We start from the raw sequence: 25,985 nt of genomic DNA on the forward strand, positions 1-25,985 counted from the left end.
ATTCTCCCCAGCCAAGGGGAAGTTTTCCTTTCCCTTACTTTCTTCTTCTCTCTGCAAAGGCCAGCAGGATCTGGAAGTAACACAGAAGACTCTGGACAAGGCAGAAGCATCAGTCTCAGTATCAGCACATTTCTTCAAAGATGGGAAGTAAAGGAGAGGTGGACAAGGAGGTGGGAAAAGGTCTCCCCAGGTTTAGCAAGGACAAAGTGGGAGGCAAGACCACGAATAAAGAGAAGAAACCATCTGGAAGTTAAAGTGTTTATTGATGTGTTTAAACTTTGTACATTCCCCACAGACCACACTAAGGAGTTTGCAGGTAAATCTGTGCATAGTGGGAAGAGACATGGAAGGGAAAAGAAAGTAAAGTCACAGGAGAAATAGAAAAAATACACCACAGGTTACCAGAACCTCCAGATTTAAAAAAGCCGTGAGCATTAACACCAACTATACAAGCAGTACAAAGACAAGATGGTGAGCAGAACAATACCCCTTTTGTTCTTCTCGGGGCCTTGCACCCAATTTCCCTTAAAGCAGGCAGAATCCCTTTCCCAACTTAGCCCTCCCTCCTCTCCCCACGTTCATCAGCTCCCGAGGTGCTGTCGCAGTGATTTGTCATTCTGGGGAAGACCCAAAGCCATGCCTACAGCCCAACAGCACTGGAAGAGATGCAAAGGCTCAGAACACTGCACCTCTGTAACTACTTACCATGTTGGTGAGGCAGGAGAGCTGGGGAAAATTAGAAAGTAGTAGCAAAAGGGGCTGTTAATGCCAAGGTGAGTACTGAAGGAAACTGGTTGAGAACAGAGGATTTAAATTCAATACCAGGAACTTCCAACTCTAAAGCAGAACTGAATCTGAAAGGGGAATGTGCAGACCCCAGTATGCACAAACCATGTTCTAACATTCCACTAGAGCAACTATAAACAGAGATGCTAGAAGCCTTTTAACTCCTTGCCTCCAGGGAGTCTCGATTTCTAGAGCCCACACTGCTAAGCAGCAGGGTGCACATTACTGGTGGATGAGGATGGGATTTTTCTTCTTTTTTTTTTTCCTTTTTTTTCCTCATTCTAAGGATTTTTGTTCGTTGCCATTCCAAATTCCTTCCTTGTTTATGCTCTCATAGTTCCTATCCCTAAATTAATCTCTTTGCAACTCCCAGCAAAATTCACTGAAAGAAAGAAAAAGAAAAAAAAAATAAAGAAAAAAAAATACTGCTTTATATATAAAAACCAGAATGAAGAGCCACAGCTGTCTCCTTTTTACAAGGCGGGCTGGTACAAACGACCCTCAATATACAGGTGGTCTATCAGAAATAAAAATCAACATTTCCCATTTTATATATATAGAGCTTGTATCAGACAACAGTACAACGGAACTGGTATTTTTCAGATTATTAAAAAAAAAAAGAAAACTACATCTCAGTCAAATATCTGCAATAGATCCATTTTTCCCATTTAAGGAGATTTATATATCATATTGTTATATTATCATTTCTTCACCCATTTAAAAGAATGGAAATTGCAACTCTACAGTAGTAATTATAGTCTTAATGATCCAGGAGTTCTGAATGTAAGATGAAGTCCTCTTGAAGCAACGGTTGGTCAGTAGTTGATCCAAAACGCTGGACCACTTTGGCCCTTCTGCCCTGCTCCTTTCCTCATCAGGGCTGCTGTATCTTCATCTCTTTTATATCTGCATCTGCTCCAGGTATTTGTAAGTGGGGTTCTCATAGCCATGGTTTTGCATCTTGCTCAGATGCCGCTCTTCTGGGGTAAGCATTGGGTCAACCTTTGGACAGACAGGATGATTTCTGGTCAAAGGAGGCTCTCAAAAGGCCTTGCTTCACAGCAAGACAGTTAATACAGCATGTTGGATAAATACCAGCAGGAAACAGAAAAAAAACCTACAAAAATTATTTGCTTAACAGGATTCCTCAGCCAGGTGTTTGTGCTTTCTGCACTCCCCTGCTTCTTTGGGGATGTTCTCCCTAGATTTCTAATACATTATTTAACATGACAAATTTGGGACCCATTTCTCTCATTACAGTGGTCATTATCACTTCCCTCATCAGCTGAGCAAAGGGGAAGAGCAGCTTTCTCCAGATTCCATTAAGCTGCCATTAGCAACGTGCATTTTGGGAGCTGAAGGATGATGAAAAAACTGCTTCTCAGCGTTCTGCTGATCACACACTTAATAGTTGCTATATTAGTTGGGAGGACAAATTACTACAGATTGACTGACTGACTCCCCTGCTAAAGATATCGCCTCAAAAGCTCCTCTACTGTTAAATCCTATCCTGAGCCAGACAGGGATGCCTACTTGAATTCCTTGTGATAAGTGAATACAACCATGATGTGACAGGCCCCAGCATGGCACGCTGACAAGTGCTACCTGCATGCTAATATATCAGTGACAAAGATGGCAGTGAGGGCACAGTGAAACCCCTCCAGCCGAGAGCAGAGCAGCTGATGGTTTGGCACCTACTGCCATCTTCGCCCCCTACACGCAGCATGTGATTCAGTGCTGACTATTTTCATCTCAGTTATGGAGCAGAGTGGTTTCTCACCTCCACAATTCCATGGCTGATGGTTCCATACTGCCTTTTCCTCAGCATCACCAAGCTGATGACTATCACAGTAGCTATGGCAACGGCAATCACCAACAGACCAATGAGGGCACTGCTGCTGAAACTGAAGTCATCACGAAGCGAGTTGTCATTATCCTGAAAGGAAGACAGCAACGGATCAGGCATAAAAAAGGAGTGATGTGAGATCTGCAGTGCTGACTGCAAACCTAAAAGGTGGCCACCAGTAAGGTCTTCAACCAGCTGTGGTATCAAGACACGATGTGTGGCAGTGTAAATATTTAATCCCCTTCTGTCAAAAGGACAATGAACACAAAATTGTTTCCCCCTTTAGGCATTCCGGACAAGCACTGACCCACAGTGCTTTCATATCCCACAAAGCACTCTTGCAACAAAAGAGTCGAGTTAGCATCTAATGCTTTTACTGTTATCTTTATGCAGGGGTGCCATACTGCATTACGCTCTGCATGACTTCCCAGAGCACTGTCAACACACCCTGGGATTTGGTAACATGCAGGAACCAAAACGCAGCGTGAGGAGGTCAGCAGGACTGCACTCAGCCCTGGACATACCGGCTCATCCACCAGCCCACCGACGCGCTCCGCATTGAAAATCATCTCCTTCACATCGAGGGTTTCATCAATGACCTGAAAACAGCCACAAAAGCATTTTATGAAAGGAGCTGTAATAGACAGGTGGGAGAGGGAACATGAAGCCAGACAAGAGACTTCTGATGAATACTCGCAAGGGCTCAGAACCACCTACCATTCTACCCTGTTCTCCAAAGCGTGGGATCATCTCCAACTTTCAGACCCGACCAAGAAAATAACTGCAGCCATTTGGGAGTCTAGACTACTGGAGGCCTGAATTAAAACGCCTTGCACACAGCACTTCTGTCATTTAAGATCTGACACGTGGCTATAGGACCATTTTGAAAGAAAGCTTCCAAAAATCAACTTTTTCTTTTTCAAGCCAGGCAATTGCTGTAAGGCAGCTGTCATTATGACTGAGCGAATTTGTTATGCTGCAGATAGAGCTACGCCTACCGGATCACCTGCCTTGATGAGGTGAGACCTATCTTGCCAAGAAAAGCGTGTGGGAAAGCAGGTGGAACACAACAGCATTTCAGTGTACAGACAGAAAGCTACCTAGCTAAAACAAAGGTATATCAAAGGGTCTCTTTCTGGGAAAGCAATTACTAAATCAGACACTTCACCAGCTCAGACTGCCAAAGATCCAGATCTCTCTCCTTCCCTCACCCTCCCACCCTTCTGATGCTAATCAGTATTAAGAGCCTACAATAGTCAGAAAACTGACTCCCCCACACCATATGGACAGTGAATACACTGGCATTCTGTTAGCAGGAAGGAGGAATGAAAACAAGCCACTGCTATTAATTAGTGCCCGCGGCAGGCTTTGCTTTATAAAATAAAGGTGGAGGGCTCACCACATTTTCATCCACTTTCTTCTTGCTGTTAATCACTTTTTCTTCAGCGCCAATCAGCCCATCCAACTCAGTCATGCCAGAACCTGCACCAAAAGAGCAAGGCAGGGACCATCAGTCAGCCCTTAGCACCACGCAGGAAGGATTACCTACTCTCTGTAGAGCTGCCACAGCTACTGCATTTAACCGCACGGACCGCTGATTATTAAGCTGTCTTCATGCTGTTGTGTCAGAAGGGGAGCTCATAAGCTATGCTACAGTGACAAGTGATCAGGGAGGTTCTGTTAATGAAGGGAAATGAGGTGGCAATGAGAGAAGCAGACAGGACTCACCAAAACAGGCTGAAGTGTGAATTCGGACACACCGTACTGTTAAGTACTGCTGTTAGAAGTTCCAAGACAACACATAACACAAACTGTGAGCGTGCAGTTCCTTCCTGCAAGTGTCACCCAGGGTCACCACCACCTCAACGTGACCCGTGATGGCAGCACGTCTCCTCTCTGCTGGCAGCCAGCACACAGGGAGAGCTTCCAACTGCGCGGTCAGCATCATCCATTCTTTTGGAATCGAGCGCATCAGCGAGCATCTCAGGAATGAGAATCTCAAGGTCACCCAGTACAGCTCTGTAAGGAGCTGCTGTCCCAAATCCAGCGTAAGCCCAGAAATGGTAAATCCCAGGGCAAAGGAGGAGCGAAGCACTGCACTACCTTTGTACCAGAACATCACTCACCCATTTCTAGGCTAGAACTACTATATGCTGAAAGAATATCAATTAACAGAAGGCCGCTCTGGATAAACTGTTTTGATCTCAAGCATTTATAAATAGATCCAATCAGCAACAATTTGACGCAGGATACTCCGACCGACTGCCACATAACAAGTTAGGAGACTGCAAGTTTTCCACTGCCAGGATGCACAACGTCCTTCACAACATCCACACCCCCCAGAGCACAGCAGGAGGCAGGGAAGCTGCAGGCAGGTCCCTCCAAGGAGGGGCACTTAGTGGGGGAAAATATTACTACAGCACTTAATGCTTTGCAGGTGATTGTGTGCACCTCTTCACAAGCTGCTGAGCTTGCAGGTTGCCTGAGACACGACGTCAGCCAGTGCTGAAATTGGCACATGTTCTCTGACAGGATGCAAAGGAAAGGGCAGTTGGCTCTGTGGCAAGTTTTTACCCTGACAAGCTTGTTACTGCACAAAAACGCCAAGGAAACCAACGTTTCACTCCAGCTCCTCCCAAAAGGAGCATCTAGACTTCTGCCTCACTCCCTTTCCCTTCACAGCTCTTTGGAGACTGTAATCAGATTCCAAGCACGGCCACAGCTGCCAGTCTGACTTCCCATGGCCGGTGGAGCAGCTCATGTTATTGTGAAAGTCAATGATTTGGATTTTCTGGACAGACTGGACACAAATAGTTTTTAAGAGAACTACTGTGCCAGCTTTTGGCCTGTGGCTGCTTCACCCAGTTCTCAGGGGTCAGTACAAGGCAGTCCCCAGAGCTGGGGTTCAGCTCTGCTGCACTGAGCTTTGCTGTTTGTCACGCAGTGCTGTACCCAGTTCTATAGAGCTCTAAGGTGCAGTTTAGGTTATATATTTCCTAGGAAAAGAAAGAAAAAACCAACCCACAGTAACCACACACACAAAACAAGCACATCTCCCTGGCAGCCATTGAGAAATTCGATGAAAAGAGGAAGAAGGGGGAAATGTAGGATGTAACCTTTGTTCCCACATCATCAGAAACTTCCATTTACCCAAATGGGGAGAAGGACAGCCTACACTTATCATCTTTAAGACAGCACATCAACCAAGAATCCAACTAAAGACTGTCACAATTCTTTCCAGTGTGGTCAGTTGTGCATTGCTCCGTAATGATGAAGGTGACTTTTGTAAAGAAATGCTGGTAATGCTGTCTGGTCTTCACCACATTACAAACTTATCTGTGCTCACACTGGATGGCTATTAGCAAAATCCTTGGCTTTGAAATTCTGCACAACACATATGGAACCAAAGGCAGAACAGAGCAACTGTTTTACCCCCCATGTGTGCCACTGCTCTGCAACAGCATTCTGACAAGCAGCCTTCCACTGCTACGTTGGGAACTGGCTCAGTTAGCAGGTCAGCTGGGCAGGATCATTACCTGAGACTGTATCTGTGACACAGAGCGGAACTGAACATCAATATTTCCATGCCCCTCTTAGAGCCCAGTCAGCCCCTTTTTAGCCAGACACCACAATCAATAATGAGCTCAAGGAGAAACAGATAATCACACAGGACTTTGCTCATATGGAGGGATGCTACTTGCGGCAAACAGATGCAGAGAAAACACGAAGAAGGAATCTCCCATTTACCTGCTCCTGAACACATCTCCCACAGTGCCCAGGAGGGTGTTTAGCTGGGAAGTACAGCCTGGGACTGCTGGGGCACTCAGATCCCCAGATCAGTGCTGTTGTCAGGAGCAGAACAGCCTTCAGACTGTTCAGACACCAGCACTACCTGGTTTATTTTGATCAGTGTTGAGTATCTGAGTACAGACAATGAGATATAAAGTACTGCTTGGCTTCAGACAGGCTGCTAAGCCCACATTTCTGGAGGGCAAAGAAGTTAATCTGTGTATTCTGAGACACCTGCTAGCCCATCAGAAAGGAACACACAGAACCAACTGGATATTCAGACTAGCTTATTTTTTTTAACACTAGGCCTAAACAAGCAAACAGAAGGTTACTAAACTAAATGAGGGCAGGGAAATGAAAACAAAGGTGAGTATGAAACTAAAATGAAGCTATCGGGCACACAGAGAAGGTAGGAGAGTGATAGAAGCACTGTGAGGGAGCAGCTTAGAACCAACCTTTTTTCATTGGATGGTACAAATCCGGCTGAGGATCTAGCAGGAGGGAAAACAAAAACAAAAATAGCAGAGAAAGGAGATTAAGAGAGAAAGGAAAAAAGGCTTGCGCGTGATTTCTGACTCAGACCCTGGGAAAAGCTTTTAGTCTACAGCTTTCTTTAAGCTCAGGACTCTCTCCAAGCGTTTTTAAAATAAATACACACACACGCACCAGATGCCAACACCCGCTGATAAAAAAATAGGTAAGTATTAAAAAGAGAAAAGATTCTAGTGTCCCTTCAGCAGGTCACGGCACAAAGACTTACACAAGAATTTTTTGGTTAAACAGTGACAGCGAATTCCAGAATCAAGCTACACAGTAAAAACTCAATACTTCCTGCAAAATGGAAAGAGAGAAAACAGCTCTGCAACGAGCAAAATCAGGAAACCAAGAATGCAGCTCAGTGCAAATCTGTAGCAGCGCTACTTGTTCCAAATGGACACAGTCTGAGCGTACACAGGCTGGGGGAACTGCTTTCCTCTTCAATGACTCCAAGGGATGGAACATCCTGTGCCACTGAGCTGCCCTAGCAGTTAAGAAAGCAGTGCCTATGTTCTGTGAAGCCAGTGAACCCAACTCTTCAGTGCTACATACCTTCGTTTTCAGGCACAGCTGGGAATGTTTTCACCTGGAACGGACGGAAAGGTTTGCCCTCCAGGGGAATTTCTTCACTTTCCTCAGAGCTCACCCTGACATCCACCTGGGATTCAGAAATGGACGATGTGAACTGATCCATGTCTGCACGTTGCTCCTGAAGCAATTCATCTAAAAGGAATAAGAGGCAATCTTAGGCAAACTGCATGAAGCCTGGCAGGAACAGAAAGGGGCAGATGGTTTGAACTAGCTGATGCAGGGCTGCAAGGCAAACACTCCTCTGGGCTGCCAGGTTATCTTATCTTGCATACACCAGGGTCTCATCCGGAATGCTCACTAAAGGTACCCGCCAGAAAAACATGCAAATAAGAGTCCAGAGGCTTGAGGTTTTGGCCCAAGGTTTTGGCAAGAGGAGATTAAAACCCTATAAAACAAGAAAGCTTCTACTTATTTTTATGCTTCTTTTTTCATCTACCTCTGAATGACAGCTTTGCTATTCTGCCTGTTGTTGACTTTGACACAGTGAATGTTCTTAGGACAAGCTGCTCTGACCTGCTGTGCTGCAAAACCCACAGAATATCTGCCCTGCAATTTCTGTGTCTACCCCATGTACTTCTTGTTTAGGGCATCCTCAAGGGAGCTAGCAATCTTTCCGCTTCACTTCCAAGGCAGTGATCCTAGGCTAACGCAGTGGCAAGGGAGCTGGCACAGGGACACTCACCAATCTCATCCTGGATTTCTTCAGCCACATATGGCACCTTGTAGAGCAGAGATAAGCTTTGATTCATCCGCTCCTCAATCACACGGAGATGTGTCATCACCTGCAAGCACACACAAACGCGTTGGAGTAGGCACAGACTGCCAGTCACTTTACTGGTACCAGTACTCCACTTATTAAATAAAATACCTATTACTAGAGGAATTGCTATGACAGACAGCAGAATGGGACCTTTCTGTTGGTCCATCTAGCCCAGAGAGAGAAAGAAAGAGAGGCAGAGGACTCAGCTGCCTTGCACAGTAAGCAGCTCTCTATCGGAAGCTCTGCAGATGGTTGTTTTCCATACCCCAGATACGGTCATAATTCATTTCATGCTGCAACTTCAAGTAAGTGCTTTGTTAAATGGATTATCATTCCTGACTACTAGAAAAGACTTGTGAAAAGGGAGCATACAATATTATTTATCCTCTGTTTTCAGAACAAAGGTGCCTTTCAGAACAAAGGACACATCATGTTTCTTGTACCCACTACACCCATTCACTGGCAACAGCTTTCTCCCTTCATTTGATAAATAAATTCAACCACAAATCACATTCCCCATGCGTATTAAATTCACTGGTGAAGTCAAGCCTGACCTGCAGAGGGTGCTGCATAATCAGGGATCACGCAGACCAAGAAACACATTAATACAGACAGCCAAATGTTGGAGAAAGCTAAGGAGTTGAATGGACCTCTTTTACAGTCTAATGTGTACCTGACCTTTTAGAGCAAGGATGAAAGCAATTTAATTTTACATGTGGCAGCTTGTCAGTCAAAGGAATCGATTGAGGAGCTTAAAGTGCATCTGAAAAGTAAAGTGAATGGAAATTGAACTGTACCACCCACATCCCTCACATGTCGATTTGTTGACACTGCAGCCTTCAGAACAAATTAAGGACTGTTGAGGTTTCAGCTTAAGAATACAGTTCACACACTCCCTCTTGGGCTTTGGCAGCTTCAGAACAAAGGGTCAGGACAGCCTGCGTTTGATATGCTAAGTTCTCTCTCAGAATGCTATGTATATTCTTTATCGCAAGCCAACCAACAGTTTGTAAACATCACAATTATTATCAATCTTTCTGAGGACATGCAGCTCAAGAAGAAAGCAAGAATCAGTGGTAGAACAGCAGAGAGACAAGACGTGAAGGTGTACCACCTGCCCTGAAAGACATGAAAAGGTCTTTAAAGAAATGAAGGTGCATGCAAAGATGACCAAGTCTCCAATAAATAATTTCATGGGTACTGAACAAAAGGAAACACATCAAGATGGCACCAAAGTAATCCTAATCCCCAGACCTCCAAGGTAGTAGAACCCCAGTCCTCAATTTTTTTTTAAACACTGAGTCATGCACTGAAGAAAGCTGTGCAGAGTATCTGATGGCAGGCAGCATGCATACAGAATGGGAGACCTCCACACAAGCCTGTCAAGTTGCTATAGCACCCAGCAAACTCGCGTGAGGACTTGATGCATGCCTGCTAGAGCCTCTGCTGGGTAACAACGCCTCCCTTGATAGAAATGATCTTATACCTGAGATTTCATCTGCGCAGCCTTTTCTGGGTCAACTGCCAGGACATGCTGGTAATGGCGGATGGTGTGCAGGCGGTCCTTGTTCTCAGCACGGACGTAGCGCTTCAGAGCCTGCACGATGCGGTGGGGCTGCGGGATTTTGGGGAGGGTGAGAGGGAGGAGTTCAAAACCCACTCGATTCAAATAAAAACCGCTACTGAAATACAGCATTTGAGAGGTGAACCTGCTTTGCTACTGGACAGATCTGTACAAACCTCTTATATAAGACCTTTTTTCCCTACGTCTGTTTGATTCAGAACGCTGGGCCTTACAAGCACTAAAGAAGGCAGAGTGATTTTAAATAGACAAAAAATAGCGTGAGTCAATCAGGAGACTCACAGCTAGGTCTTCAGCAGGAACAGCCACAATGGAGAAAGCTTTACTGAGAAGCTCTTCCTAGCTTCTAACCCAGCAGGTCACAGCCTCCTCACCAAGCCATTCCCACCTGTCACTCCACCCAGCACTGCCTCACCATAGAACACCACTGCAAAGGAACTCACTCGTGGTGGGACAGCTTGCAGGGCAGCCAGGTAGTTCTCCAGGGCAATCCGACGGCGATCATTCAGTATGGCTTCCACACGAGCCAGGTGAGTCTCCACAAGCTGCTGCTTCTCACTTGCTGCCTCCTTCTCCAGAGATTTAACCATTGCCTGGAAGTGCTGGAACAAAGAACAGATAAAACACTGCGTGCTTCAGGATCTCTCTCACTCACATAACTCCTCAGAATAAACAGAGCCTGTCACACTGCATGTCCTAGACATCTTCAGCAGGAGAGAGGGGAACTGACAGATTGGATGCAGATTTCGTATTTGTGAGTTAACTACTAACAATTTACCTTCCAAGCTTCCTAAACAACCCATTTTAAAGGTCTGAAGGGGGCTCATGGCCTTGCACATACAGATTATTTCAGAGCTGAGAGACCAAGACTACACTGAACAAATGATGTAATATTAACTCTTTCCCTTGTAACTCAACCTTGTAATGCAGGAACAAGACTGATCCCTTCACTCTAGAGCTATTAATCTGAATTTGCAAAAGTCAGAGGTATTGCATAAGGAAGTTTCCATCAGCACGCCTTCAGATCAAATCTCTGCACACTCTGGTAGAAAGGTCAGAACCAGAATCTCCAAATGAACAGAGAGGTTCATTAAGCATTGCTCTGTTTCATCACAGACAATGGAAAACTCTTTCAGACTTGCACAGATTTCGAACAGCAGCTTATGCTGAACAATGTGGAGAGAGACCTGTGTTCCAGGATAAATCCAAATTGGGCTTCTAATCCAGTCAGTCACTTATTTGTACACTGGTTTGAGGGAACTTCATCTGTTTCCCATTGCCAGGAGAGTCTGCCTCTAACAATGCCATACAAAGCATATTCCTGATTAACTTCATCATCTAACTGAACTCTACTCACAAGGCCAAAGATTGGCATTTTGGCAGCAAACCAAGCTTTATCTGCTGTCTAAGTGGTTTTCACTATGTCTGCCCAAACAGGAAATGTGTGACCAGAGCACCAGGGCCAATCTGAACAGGGCTGTGAGGTCACTGCTCAGTGCAAAGCAGGCTGAAGGTCTGAAGTTACAATTTGGCTCTGTTGCTGCTCTGTTCTGGGGTGGGATAGTTTCTTCCTACTTGGCTTAGGAATGGACCTGGCACGACATCAGATCATCTCCAACTTCTAGAACAAAACATGCAATTGAATCAAATCTCCTCTAAAAGGCACCTGCTGACAGAACAGGAAAGCTGCTCTTCCATTTCAGTCATTTTCTGGCTTTCAATATTGGTATCTGTCGCTTAGTTTATTGACAAGATGAAGGCCAAGCACCTGTGGGTTTCTTCTTTAGGCCCTTCAACTCTTACCTGAATGAGAGTCTGTCTTTCTGCCTTGGGGAGATTTACAGCTTGGTGCTCTGCTTCCTCCCATTCCTTTTTCACCTAGGAAAGAAAAGAACAGAGCAGATCAACAAGACAGACATTCATATGTGATCTTCACAGAAGAGATAATCTAACTGCCATGCTGTGGCCAAGTTTAGGAAACTCACAGAAGCCAGAGACTGGAAAGTCAGCCTGCCATCAGTTTGTGCAGAAGCACAGGGGCAGCAGCCACACAGTGCAGTACAAAAGGCCAAAGCCAAATGCTCACCCGATCCATGCGGTTGTGGTGCCTGACCTCCAGCTGCTCCTTCGCCTTCTGGAAGCGGGCATGTTCATTGTCATCAGCTGGGGTTTCAAAATACACATCCACATCATCAGTTGGCACTGCAAAGAGAGGGTAAGGATAAGTGGAGGTTCAGAAAACTGTGATCCTGGACTGTAAAAGACAGGTAGGGAGAGAAATCTCCATGCCTGAAGGATTAACAATCCATCAGGTGGAGCCTGCTGAACCACCACCTACCACGAGTCCATTTTTGTATCTCTAAGCTGCCAATTTACTGCACAACATCAGTCAGTTACGTCAGCCCAAACACACAGTAATGCACTGTGACAACCAGCACCTGTTTGGTCTTCTCATTAGCTTTAAGACCAGCACTGCTCAGCTCTAGGAACAGAGTGACTTGCATCGCAGAATAAAGAACTTCTGTTCTTTTCCCTTTCCCACTGGCTCTGAATAGTTTAAATGACATTTTGTGCATTAGCTGTTCACTGACAAGCTGGCTCCAGATATCATTATCATGATTAAGGAGCTCGGCAATAGATCTGCACAAAACACCACCCAGTATTTTAACACTTCAAACCTACCTTCCGTAGCAGATGCATCATACAGGACTAACAGGCAATGATATTAGACAAGACAGCAACAGAAGGAGGCTCAGTGAGACAAACTGACTTGTCCAATAAACTGGGGCGATTTGCATCTTTATGACATTCAACTCCAACAAGGGGAGAAACAGGATTTCAGAACTGACAGAACTGCAAGTTTGAGACATACCACATCCCAGAGCCCTTTCTGAAAGGATCCACAGCAAACAGGATGTGCTCTGTCACTGCCCTTTAACAGACAGAGAGCACAATGGGAAAGCTAAGGTAACCCTTCAACCATTTTGCTAACACGGGCAGATAAAACCTCCAACACTTCACTGGAAGAGACTGCTTCTGAGCAAAAGTCACCTTGTGCTTTAGCATGAACGAAGGGGAAGAGTTTAGCAGGCAATGGACTCCACAGACCTTTCCCTTTACTAGGGAGGGAGGGGGGGAAAAGGGGAAGAATTACTGCTTGAAAGAATGGCAACATACAACACAGGCATTATTGCTATGTGCAAGGACAACACCAGACCTGCACTGTGCTCTGGGCCTGCTCATGGCATTTCTGAACCAGGCTCTGACTCTTTCCAGCCCCAAATCCCTTTGTAACAGGACAAACTTTTGTATAAAGAAGCTCCTGACATCCACATCTTTTATTTCACCACTTCAGTTAGATCAGCCCAATCTAAAGCACTTGCATGAAGCCCATTTTGTAAACAGGATTATGGCTGTATAGTCAGACTGCCAAGCCCCAGATAACACAAAAAGCCTTTCAAAAGGCTTTAATGGTAGCTGAAGTGGAAGTGCTGGAGTTCAACAATAAGATTAATAAGGAGGTTAAAATGTTTTTGGTAGTTTTATCATCTGACATAAAAGCCAGTTGAAATTGGTGCCAAAAACCTCAAGCTCTCAAAAAAAAAAAATTAAAAAAAATGCAGGGATTGAATCGTGATTCATATTTCAAACCGAGCTGAAAATGGGAATCTGAATTCTACACTGCTTCACTGATGTTTTCTTGAAAATGTAATAGCAAGAAAACGCCTACCTGCAGGAGAACGGCGAGCTTTTCAGGACTGACTAGTCAAACACATGCTCAGCAATGTGACTGGGGGGAGAGAGAGTGCTTTCCTCCATATATTTGGGAAAAAGGCCATTATGCAAAAAGGCAAGCGAGGTGCTTCCATAACAAGAGGTGAGAGACAGCCCCTGGTTCCTGCTATAGATGCAGAAGATAACCAAGCCCTTGGTAAGCCGCAGACCGATGGCAAGGACAGACAGCACGCGACCAGAACCACTTTTCCCCATGAAAGTCAAACCTAAAGACCTCGAGAAGCAGAGACAAGAGGAGACTGCTGCAAAAGGACAGACACCAGAACCAAAAGGATGGGCTACACACGGATCCTCTCTTGACCAAGGCAAGGAGGAGGAGACACCAAACGCCAGACAGACAATAGCTAGCTGCAAAGGGGCCAACGGGAGGCAGGACTTACTCATCTTTTTACACACAGCCATACAATACTCCTCTGACTCAAAATTGTTCCTGTTGCCTCCGCAGCCTCCATATATAAAGCGAACGCATTTTCTCTTGTTAGAGTCGAAGTACCAACGAGGCATCACAGCCCGGCAGGGCCCTGTCATCGCCTCCTGGGAGCAGACAGCTGTGTGGAGACGGGGTAGAACGTGAGCTGGTGAGGAACACAGGCCGTGCCGAGCAACGTACAACACAGTGGTGGCCCTGGTTCACACCTCCTTCTGCACCTCTGGGCTCGGCGTCGCTACGTCAGCCCCTCATCAAAGGGCTTCTGTCAGTTTGAGGGGGGTTCTTAACATCTGACAAGTGTTTGCCACAAGGACTGCAAGGGAAAGGCTGCACGTGTCGCTGTGCAGCAAGCTGCCCAAGCCAGAGTCTCAACACGCAGCTTTCATCTGCAAGAGCAATTTCACATCAGTAGCACTAGGAACAGCAAGGATCTATTTTGCTGATGCCAGAGTTATGTCTTGGGTGTCCCAAAGGTAGGGCCTGCGCTGTACAAAACCAGCATGATGGAGAGAAAACCCATTAGGGCTGCTTAACGCATTCAGCGACGTTCTGTTCCACTGCACTCTGCCTGGACAGATGCTCAGTGTCTCACAGGTGAGGTGTAAAAGCAAGTGAAAAGGCAGGCTAAGCACACGGAACATGATCGCTGTGGCAATTAGAGCTGTTAGATTTTGAAGGCTATGCACTAGATACTGAAAGTCCAGATAGCCATGGCAAGTGGGCTGCTTCACAATAAGCAGGCAATGTAAGCTGATGGGTTATTTTGAGGCAAGAGAACACATGTGCTGCGTAAGTCAGCAACTGTACATGGTGCTTCAAGAAAAGAGACTGTGTACCCCCAAAACACTGCAGTCAAATTGTTCCAAATCTGCCTCAACATCTGCAGATCTGTAACAGCTCTGTACATGTATGACCTAAGCAAGGAAAATTATCTGCAGCACGCTGGCATTTTACCAGCAAGATGCAAGAACTGCTGGCAACGATTCAGTGATCTGTAGCTAATTGAATTTCAATCCCTCTTAACTCCTCCTTCTCTCTGCGGACACTTGGACATGCAAAGTATAGGACACTCTGTAACACAGATGCCCTCAGAATGGCACTGACCACTTAGCAGGAGCTACTGCAAATACTTATGCAATGAAAGTGGACCGATTGTGCTCATTTTCTTCCTTCTGTGAAAAGAGAAGGATTCATGCAAAGGCTATTACTGTTTGACATGGAGACTGGAAGGGGGGCACCAAGTATCATCCACAGCCTCAAAGGGCAGCTTCAACACCATCTCTGCAGAACACACCCCGCCACTTTAAGCCTCCTTTTTGTGATCTGGGTATAACACACAAAATCCAAGGTACCCACCCCGAATCAAATTCAAGATGTATCCTATGTGTCTCTCAGATTTTCCAAAATTAGCCTATGCCGGTATTATTTTCTGACTCAACACTGCACCTTCATGGAGGTGCTTGTTGAGTGTGCCAAACACTGGGCTTTCTGCCAGCAGTTCTGCTGTTTATCTGGAAACATATGGCCCGTGCTCCAGAGAGTTAATTTCAACACTCGAAACACAAGCATCATCAGCTTCCCTCTGTTTGCTAACTTATCTGGCAAATAAAACTTCCAAGTGGCATTTACTGACTTGATCAAAAATCCATCACCAACTGACAGCCAACATGAGTACAAGGAAGGAAGAGGCCTGGAGGCCAGAACATGACTTACATTTCATGTCGCTGCTCACTTCTTTTTCAGAAACAGCCTTGTCACTGGTGGGCTCTGTAGTGGTCTCCTCATTGTAATCATCTACTTTGTAGCTATCATAATAGTAATCACGATCTTCCACCACATCCTCTTCTTCCTCCCCTTCATCTTCCTCATCCTCATCTTCCTCCACAGCTGTTCCTGTGAAGTCTTCTACGCCTGCCTCTGTAGGGAACTCACTGAAGGGATAAAGTGAAGTCAGGGAGTTAAGGTAGAGCCAGCTCCTTTGCAGCCAGCCTTTGGCATAACAGAATAATGACTCCCTTTTCATCTGTTTTAGGACAACCAAAGATGATAAAATAAGTGTATTGATGGCTGATCAGCCCCAGCACTGGGACTCAACAGCCCAGCTATTACAGGCAGAGCTACTTCATGCCTCCAGCTCAGTGAGGGGCTCCGAATGCTTATTTAAGTTTCTTTTCAGTAAGATCAAACCTGCAATATCTGTGGGGAAATACCTATTGCAGCCATCAGTCTTTCTGACTGAGAATGGAAAGAAGGGGCTGTTCAACTGCTGTAAAAGGAGTACTGAAAAGTCACTCATCATCCTGCAAGGCGTGTTAATGCTCAGGACTCTCCTTTGGGAAATTGAGAAGCACAGAAATTCTCCTCTCAAACCCCACCGCCTATGTGAAACAGGTAACAGCAGCTTCACATACAGGGATGCTAACCTGCGTGAGCACTAAGAACCTCACCTTTTGTAAGTGTCATAGTCTTCATCCTCATCTTCATCCTCTTCCTCTTTGGACAGAGCCTCATCCACAATTTTGGTCTGGGGACAACATACGTACTCTGTTCCATGGAACTGGTCTACTCCACAGGGCAGCAGCATGCCATAACTGTGCAGGATCATCCCTTCTGTCAGACAGGCCTGAAAGAGGAGCCCACATGTGGCAGATGAGGATCACACCCTTGCTTTGGATAACGTTTGCCTAGCAGAGGTCCCAGTGATGGGAGGACCAATAATCTAAACAATAACAATGTATGACCTGAACGTTTGAACACTGCAAGCAAATGGATTTGAAACCTGTAGCATAAGCAAAAATCCCCAGAAAAGTCTCTGATCCAGAGCCATGCAGCACCTCCTGGTGTTAATGAACAACCCCCAGCCCCTCCCCTATCAACCACCCATTTGTCAGAGCCCTGCTAAGCTCTGCAGAAATAATCAGCTGCCAACTCAAGGGAGAGAGCACTTGGAAGAAAGGGAATTGCTGTTTGCTTTCCTGGGTTGGCCATTTCATTAAACTTTATCTATTAAACTTCACATGAGTAAGTGAGTAATTACTCAACTGTGCCTTGTGTCAAGATTATTTTAACGTGCCGTAGATGAAAATCAATTGGATAATTCAAGAAAAAGCCCAATTCAAACTGTGCTTAGACATTATGTCTATACACTTCTCTTGAACTACGGAAATGTATTGTTTTGTGGCACTGCAGTCAAAAATGCAGTAAGAAAGGCTTTATTATGCAGATCAGAACTCTCTTCTATTTTGCTTTGTAACAGCACGGATATGAAATGAGCCAAATATTTCTGGAGAACAAATCTGTTGAAAGCAAGTGATCTTTATATTTTCTGTACATAAAGTTTGTCCTCAATTAAAAAGCAATTCCTCTAGCACAGCTTCATTAAGACAGGTTTTTCTCCCAGGAAATTAAAGAAATAGAAGCTTAATTGGTACATCCTTAACCTCTTATTTACTAACACTGTCACAATTAAATATTGTGTTACTCTTTCCACAAAATTTAAAACATGTATACTTAACTGTGATTTTTGTTTTAATTACTCTCAGCTGAAATGGGTGCACAGAGAATTTGTAATATTTTTGCTAGGCAGATTTAAAAAAAACTCCAACCAACGTACATAACAAACCACCCAAAGCCCCCACGGTCTAGATTTGTTCTGAGAAGATAATCCATCTCTTATGTAAAAGCTCACTAATCAGTCACAACATAACTCGCATTGCACTCCAAACCAAATCCCCAGCAGCAGCACCAACGTTAGTGGAAAATGTGCATGGAAAACCCCAAGCATCCTCTGACACTGCGACCATCCTCACCACGGGAGGAAGGACGAGGCACCGGTTTGTGTGATGCAGCCTGGGGATATGACTTCAATTCCCAGCTCCATCCCAGCCTATGATCTTGGGAAGCTGCTTAGGACAGTCTTGCATAACTCAACCAGCTACTGAGCTTTTTGGTGCCACTTGAGCAATTTTAAGCATTTTTTCATCACTCTCCGCCTCACGCCGCAGCCTGCAACGTGGGAATGAGGGACCCCAGAGATGAACGCCTTTACACTCCATCTCTCCAGCCATCCAAGTGCACGCACCCAGGGTAAACACTCTTGCCAAAGCATCTCAGTTACCTCTTTTGCTGCCGTGTGCCAGTGCTGATGGCTTTCACACACATCCATCCGCTCCTTGTGGAAGAACCTGCACTTCTCCGGGACCAGCAGCACGTCGCTCACGAACTCACCCACTAAAGAACAAGAGATGGCCACAAGGAGGTGAACAAGGGCCCATCCATCCCATCACAAACATCCTACAGGGGACTCCTGATGCTGCCTTTGTCTCCAAAGCACGCTCTAAGTGCCTTTAAAGTCAGGGCAGGCACATTTGTGGCACAGCTATCTGTGCTAAGGCAGGAAAAAACCACAGCCTTGGGATTCCCAAGGGAAGAACGGGAGAATGGGCCGATGGCTGAGCACTGCACAAATCCTAAGGCTGAACTGAAGGCAACACACTGACAATAAATTGCTGGAGCAATTTCATGCAAAGCTTCGAGAACATTGCATCTGCATACGGAAGCTTTCAAAGCACTTCATCATCAATCTCTGAATGAGCTGTATCATACCAAGGCCAGTTCAAGCTGCCTGCTGTTGTAATATCCTGAACATTTTTACGTGCCACAAGTGTTATCTATGTTTTCAGTATCTGGGTATCTGATTAAGTCTTGTTTATTTTGTTCTTCAGGTTTCCAGATGGCTCAGCTCAGGATCAGCTGTGGCACATTCCACAGCTCGGACAGCCCTACCCAAAACAGAAGACAGCAAAATAAATCCGAAAAAACAGAGTAAAAAAACAGGGTAAAACCAGACTCAGCAAACACACTGCATTCCAGCATTTAGATAACCACGGCCTCACCAGTGCAATCAAGTGTTGGCACAGCTACAAGACCAGACTTTGCTTTTGAGAAGAAAGGGGACAAAGGTGTCAGTTTGCCCTGCAGATTTTGCATCAGTTGAATTTAACTGTTCAACTTAAATATCCACCACAGCTCAGTTTAGCACCAACACGTCGCATCAGTATCAGACTCAGTCCAAACTCCTAATAAACATCAGCACTGCAGAGCAAAATATTACATTTTCTCAGAGCTGAGATTTTTCTTTGCAGATTTAAAATCCAACTCTGGTAATTTCTAAGTAAGAGAACGCCTAGATACCCTAAAAAGGGTAAGAAAAGTTCATCAGTCCAAAGGCTGTAAAGCAGCACGCTCACACACCTGATGGGCAGCTTCCTCCTTTCAAACTGACTCAACTGTAAAGTCAAGAGGCCGTGGTTTTGGGGGCAGAAGACTCAAACTGATCAGAAATAACAAGCAGTAATAAACAGCTGCCACAGAGCCTGTTCCTAATATAGGAATGAAAGACGTGGAAAGTTCTCTCATCTCAGGCTGTAAATGGAAAACCACTATGCATGGCACATTCATGGGACTCCTACTTCACTGATGACTGCTATTAATTAAAAAAAAAAAATCCTCCTTTTAGAATGAGAGCAGCCAGCAGAGGTGTTCCCATGGCACCTGGCAGCTCAGCCAGCAGTTTGCCTTTTCACACCTCACCAGTTCAGCCCCACTTCCACCATCCTATTGTTACCTCTGTTTTACAGCTGGGTGCTGGTGCTAGGGGCCCTGCTCTCCCCTCTTCATCTTTGAAATACAAAAGAGCTTTCATTGGCAGGGGAGAGGCAAGAGAGGTTAAACACAGTGGGACAGCAAGATCCTATCTCAAGACTATCAGCTCCTCAGTGCAGCAAGGGAAACACCAGCAGCAACAGGAGGAAAACGTGCTGTTGGACTACAGTAAAAACGCCCTGCATACCCCAGAGGTGCTCATCATCCATTTACAACAAGCGGTTTGCAAACTGATAAAGACCACAAAAATGTATTTTATGACTCGTAACTCAGATGTAAAAACCAAAGAGCTGACAGGCTGAGCCTCACAAGCCCACAGCACTGCAGCAGACGACACGTGTGACAGCCTTTAACAGACAGCTTCACACTTCTCCAATTTTAGGGTTGTGCCACACAATCAGGATAATTTCCAGCTGAAGAACACGCTTGGGAGAGGATTATTTTTAAAACAGATGATTCCTTATGAACCCAGAGACCTTGATTTCATCCTTATTCCCACCAGCAGTACTCTGTCTGATCAGTCAGGTTTGGTTGCTTCTCCAACTGAGTTTCTACACCTACAAAGAGATGCGTCTCTTTATGGGGATGTAACCACACCAAATTCAGTTTTTACTAATGCTCTGCAGAAGGTTTTGCGTACAGGAGAACAGTACCTACACAGACCTCTGGAATTTCCTCATGTTTTCTTATACCAACCTACACACTAACCTGACACACATGCAGTAATTAAGAAAACCAGCACAGCAGTGTCAGTCACAGCCTACAGGTCAAAAGCTGCATGGTAAACAAGTGCTGCCTGATTGCAGTGGGTGGATGGACTCTGGAAAGTACAGTGAAATCCGTGACAGTTTATCTGATACCTTTCACAGTTCAAAACTGGGGATGAAGGATATAGATGCAAGAAGCAGGGCCCTTTTGAATCAGCTAAATTCAAACATAGGCAGTGAAACAGAATAGAGATCTCTTGCCAAGACTGAAGCAGGAAGCCTGAACAGGGAGAGTGTTTAAGTTTCCAAGGCAACAAAATATTAAAGCTCCACAAAAATAAGATCAGAGTATTAAATCCCAGTGTCTGTGATATTCAAATACAATAGCCTTCAGGTTTTTATGGCAGTTGCAGAGAGAACGGGGATTTCTTTTTCACGCCAGACACCATTATTCCAGTGCAGCTGTTATCAAGCTGTTGATCTGCTGGAGAAAGGCAGAGTCCCATCTTGTGGAAATAAAACCATCTGAGTGGAAGTTGGATGTGGAAATGGCAACCTGATATGAGAGAAGCTTGATAAACGCAGATGTTCTCTCTCTAAGAAGCCAGGAGGCAATTCTTGACCCCCCTCCCACAAGAATGCAGGGAAGCACGTCGTGCACTCACCCAGGCACTTGTAGGGCACAACGATATGAGTGCGGTCCTTGCACTGCTTCTTCCCCCTCTTGCACCAGCTGTCAATACTGACAGGCTGATTGGCTTCCACGACATTTGTAATCTGAAGGTCTGGATACATCTGTTTAAAAACAACCACAGATAAATTCGTTTCCAGAAAGGACAAGGAATGCACAAAATGGCTCTCAGCCAAAAGAAGCAAGGCCAATTCTCTGAGCAAGAGTAACTTCAAATTTGTACACGGATACACATTCTCTTCTGGATCAAGCTCCCAACAGCTGAAGACATAAAAAAGCCCCCAGCTGTTTATCACGCAGGGCATCAGCAAGAGAACATGTCACCACTTCTTTACACGTGACAGGAGAAAGCCAGGTTAGTGGCAAGAGCTGGGCACAGAGCTGAGGCCTCTGGCTTTGCACAGAGGTGGAGGAGAAGTATTTTTATCCCCTTCCATTTTGGCTGGTGCACTGACAGTGTGATACCCTCCGGAAGAGGGCAAGCAGCAGTAGTAAGGACTAATAACATCTTCAGACTGCCTCATCATTTCCCAAGCTAATGTGCACCTAACTACTCAGGTTTCCTTATGCCTGCTCCATTTATAACCTATTAACACTTCTGCTCAAGTTCTCAAGTGCAGACACTGATTTATATTTAGGTTTCCGCTACGTGAACCACATGCAGCCCCTGTTACATCAGCCTTGTAAAACAGTATTAAAAGTTTTCCAGTCCAGACATAGTGTGCTCTATCACCTTCCCAATAAAAAAACATTCCTGGTGGTACTTTACATGCCTGTCACCTCCACGGAGTAATTAAAGACACTCTTCAAGGCCAATATGCTGCAGTACCTGGAGCACACTGAAAGGAGATTAAGGCTCTGCAGTAAAGTAGGAAGAACCTAAAAGTACAGCCAACGTTTTGATGAAACTATTTGGCTAATATTCTGGCTGATATGCATTTGTCACTGATAGCAACACAAATACATTCCAGCTGAAATAGGTGTCAGGCTCCCAGCTGCTGGTCTAACTGGCCAAACCCTGAAAACAGTGATACCTCCCTGACCTGCAGACCGAGGGCCTTCTTGGGGCAGCGTGAGCTGATATCAACTAGAGCTAACTCCTAAATTCCACTGCAGTTCTGTGCTGATCTTCCATGACAGCAACACAGCAGGGCTGTTCAGAGAAGTGAGACAGTCAAACACAACCCTCCTGCAGGGTTAGCTTGCTACTGACTGGTTAAATTCAATTCCTTTGCAGCAGAGAAGAGCCAGATCCCCCAGCAATCCTCACCTCCTGGCAGTACTGCAGAATCTCTTCCTTCGTTCCAAAGCAGCTCTTGGTCCCAGAAGTGTCAGGTTCCCATTTCCCGGTCTGGATATTCACATGCATATTTAGCTTCCCACAGAACATGGCAATTTGAGGCTCTGCCACCGCAAACCCTGTCCCAGCATTGGCTGCCAATGCCTGTGAAGAGAAAGAAAAACAAAGTAAGTTGATTGCTTTACCTGACAGAAAGCAGAACAACTCAAAGCACGAGAAAGGCTCCAGCAAAGAGCTCTCACTTCCATCAGCAAAGTCTTGCAATTACATTTTGTAGCCATATTCCTTGAAGCTGATGGTCTCCACTCCAGGTTTTCACCAGCAATGCATTTGTTTTTCCAAACTCTCCTTTTATTTTTGCAGCAACAGCTTCTTGAAACCAAAGGGTAATTCACACTTGAAGGTTGTGCCCACAAAAGCTAAAACAGATGTCTGAAGAACTTAAAGAGCCTCTCTCCATCCCCAGTATTTGGGGATAAATAATTAATCTCATTAACACCTGGCAGAAACTCCTTTCTGCAACTCTCAGTGTTGCTTCTGCTAATAAATTAATTGCTTCCCACTCCAGGAGGATGGCTCAGAGATTCAAGCCGGGTGCTTGCCCAGAGATCTACAGACATGTGGGATACAGACACCTAGCTTGCCCAGCCCTCCAGGTAAGGATGGCTTCTGCTGATGCAGCTCCCCAGCCCTGCTCTCCCTCGCCCCACGCACTCCCAGGCTGCTGCCCTGCCAGGTTCTGCTGCCGTGCATCAGCAGACAAAAGCCTGACAACACAAAGGCACATCCGGGTCGAACTGCAGAGCGAGCACTGGAAACAAGGCCAGCTTCCCTTCCTGAAATCCTGCTGGCTGAACAAAAGAAAAACGAGATTAAACTAAACTGTAGAGCTGGGGTTTTTCGGAAGGGTTGGGAGTCGGCTGTCCTCTCCCTGCGTCACTAAAAACCAACCCTAAGAACAACGACAAAGCAACCCACCCGAAGAACTCCCAAACCAAAAGCTCTTCAAAGTGGTTTGGGGGGAGTGAAATCCATTTCAATTGCTTCAGATAAGCCAGATGAGAAACAGCAAGACAGCTCCAGAGCAGCGCTGCCCCAAGGCTCTGTTTTTCTGGCAGGCTGCGCTGCCCCAGGCCACCAATCCTGCCTTCCTGTTTAACCTTTCAAGCACTCAAAAATGCATATGTCTCTGCAGGCACTGCTCATTCCCTACTGCCTGCAGATCCCCACCAACTTCAATCAACACACATACATTCACAGCAAGGCAGAAATGATCAAGAGAGGAATTCAGCTGGTCAGCCCCAAGTGCAGCTCCTGCTTTCTAGGGGAAAAAAATGACTCCCTTCTAACCCCAGTGTTCCCCTGGCCCCAAATCATGGCTGGGCCTCAGGGCTAAGACTGACCTGAGATACCCAGGCACAGTGCCAGGCTTTGGAAAAATACCCCTCAAGTTTTAAGAACTATTCAACAGCACCTTTGAGAGAAGCATTCACATACAAGAAGTTTTATTTGCTCTGAAATCCTTTCACCCAGCAGACATCCATGAGAGCAAATGTGAGCAGAGATCACAAAGGAAAGAAGTACACAACTGTGTATATCAGATACCAGCACCCACATCCCATAACAAAACACCTCCAACTTCCAACCACTGCTCACTTCTCTGTGCCAAACCTCACAGCCCAATGGCTGGCAGCCCTTTGCTGACACGTCGACAATGCACAGCACCAGTTCTGCCCAGGAGATCAGTGTTAAAGCAACTGTTTTGCTATAAACAGCAAACTTGACATCTCAGAAGTCGAAAGCCCAGAAGTTACAACACAGCAGGAACACACTGGAATCCCTTGCAAAAGAGAGGAGCAGTTTGTTGGCTTGCTTCTTGAGAGGCTTGGGAAGGCATGCTGCACATCTCCACCACTCACTGTCCTGGGGGGGAATGTTACAGTGCAAAACCTTCACTTGTTCTCTGGTCTGTCAGCCTCCTGGAGCACACAGCCACCACCACAGAGGGGTGCAGACTAAGAGGACATCACAAATGTTGTGCAAGAGCTGACCAACACCACACAGCAAAGCCTTGGCTCCTGCACTGCCTTCCTCACTGCCCCTCTGCGCCAAGAGGAAAAGGGAAGCGCAGAATGGTCCTTTACAAGCCCAAAAACACACACAAACTTTCCAAGAGGGCCTTTAAATCCCTCTAAAAACAAACACCTTGTGGGTACCAACAATCAGATACATGAGAGGAAGCAATCCACAACAAAACTTTGTTTTGTTACGTTATGGCTACATTCAAGATTTGAGCTGAACTCTGAAAAGAGCAAAAAGAAATGCATCACAGACATGCACAGCATTGGCCCTGGTAAGAACAAGGCATGTTTTGAGCAGTTTGGACATTGCTAACACAGCCCATGCTTATGAAACTTGCTTTGAAGAAATGTACTCGCAAGTATGCAGCAAAATAAGGTCAATGAGTAAGCAGGAGAGGTGCAGCTCCCATCCAGGGGCAGAAACATCCACAGGTAATCCATTCACAGCTGCCTTGGGGAACAAAACTCCTGTTCAAACACATACCAACCTCCTGAAGTCACCCACTGTTTACATTCTGCTGTTAGCTGCTGTTTAGTCCTGCTCTCTCTCCTGCCTGACACCTCACACTGTGGCAAAGGTACCATTCCTCCTCCAGGATTGCTCCAACAGTTTGCACATCAGTGGGTGCCGTTGCCGTGGCTACAGGAACATGTTAAACCCCAATTCGCAGCTGAACAAACGAGACTAATTACTTGCTTGATTTCATCACTTTCAATCAAATGGAAAAAGTCTGCTCTGGAATCGCGCAGTTGGGTGAGTTAATGAACTGTGATGTGCAGGAGCTGAATCTTTAACCCCAAGATAAGATCTGTGAGTAATGAGCTCCCATTTTTCACCAACCACATCGCTTACTTAACTCGGCATTTTGATCTCATCATACCTGTAAGGACAGAACACAAGGAATCCCAGTGGAGGCCACAGCTTTAACTTCACCACTCAACTGACGAACCTCACCTACGTGGGGTAAAGACCAAGGTTCCATTGCCCCACATTGGTATCAGTGTACCAAAAAGAACTGCTCGGGCTGAGCAGGCCCTGACTGCCTCTGAGCACAGCCTGCATCTCTGCTGCCTCCAGGCACACGTGGGGATTTCTCCTTCCATAGGACAGGCTGGTCTCTGGCAAAATTAAAAGAAAAGCTCAGGAATTGATGCACAGCCACAAACTGCAGCACTGGGGCCTGGTGAGTACTGCAGGAGAGCACACGGAGCAGAGCCAAGCTGGCCCAGGTCTCCGTGCACTGCTCAGCATTCAACCTCACACCCAAGGCATTCTAAACAGAATACTTAAGATTCCCTGTATCTGGATTAATAACTCCTGAACGCGAGCAGAGCTTTCCATTTGTGCTTCCAATGGTGCTCCGAGTTTGTTTTCCTTAACCTCTTCCTCCTGTTTTTATTCAGCAGATAGGTGGCTTGAACCCAG

General features: G+C 45.7%; 1 protein-coding gene across 5 annotated transcripts in view; it reads right to left on the reverse strand.

Annotated features, from left to right (window-relative positions):
* Positions 1 to 244: 244 nt before the first annotated feature.
* The window catches only part of APLP2 (amyloid beta precursor like protein 2), a 39,445-nt gene continuing 13,704 nt past the window's right edge, over positions 245 to 25,985 (reverse strand). The window contains exons 2-18 of one of the 5 annotated variants that reach the window (XM_048968180.1): positions 22,449 to 22,622; positions 21,153 to 21,282; positions 18,234 to 18,346; positions 16,564 to 16,739; positions 15,830 to 16,047; positions 14,067 to 14,234; positions 11,978 to 12,093; positions 11,695 to 11,769; positions 10,335 to 10,493; positions 9,796 to 9,924; positions 8,232 to 8,331; positions 7,511 to 7,681; positions 6,877 to 6,912; positions 4,035 to 4,114; positions 3,157 to 3,231; positions 2,567 to 2,722; positions 245 to 1,788 (exon numbers count right to left, since the gene is read on the reverse strand). In XM_048968180.1, coding sequence (XP_048824137.1) covers positions 1,687 to 1,788; positions 2,567 to 2,722; positions 3,157 to 3,231; positions 4,035 to 4,114; positions 6,877 to 6,912; positions 7,511 to 7,681; positions 8,232 to 8,331; positions 9,796 to 9,924; positions 10,335 to 10,493; positions 11,695 to 11,769; positions 11,978 to 12,093; positions 14,067 to 14,234; positions 15,830 to 16,047; positions 16,564 to 16,739; positions 18,234 to 18,346; positions 21,153 to 21,282; positions 22,449 to 22,622 — 2,178 coding nt within the window. In that variant the 3' untranslated portion in view covers positions 245 to 1,686. Of the gene's footprint in view, positions 1,789 to 2,566; positions 2,723 to 3,156; positions 3,232 to 4,031; positions 4,115 to 6,876; positions 6,913 to 7,510; positions 7,682 to 8,231; positions 8,332 to 9,795; positions 9,925 to 10,334; positions 10,494 to 11,694; positions 11,770 to 11,977; positions 12,094 to 14,066; positions 14,235 to 15,829; positions 16,048 to 16,563; positions 16,740 to 18,233; positions 18,347 to 21,152; positions 21,283 to 22,448; positions 22,623 to 25,985 lie in introns of all 5 variants that reach the window. The other 4 variants (XM_048968179.1, XM_048968183.1, XM_048968182.1 and 1 more) reach the window with 4 other exon arrangements.

This window comes from Lagopus muta, chromosome 22, assembly GCF_023343835.1.
Source record: "Lagopus muta isolate bLagMut1 chromosome 22, bLagMut1 primary, whole genome shotgun sequence".
NCBI lineage: Eukaryota > Metazoa > Chordata > Aves > Galliformes > Phasianidae > Lagopus > Lagopus muta.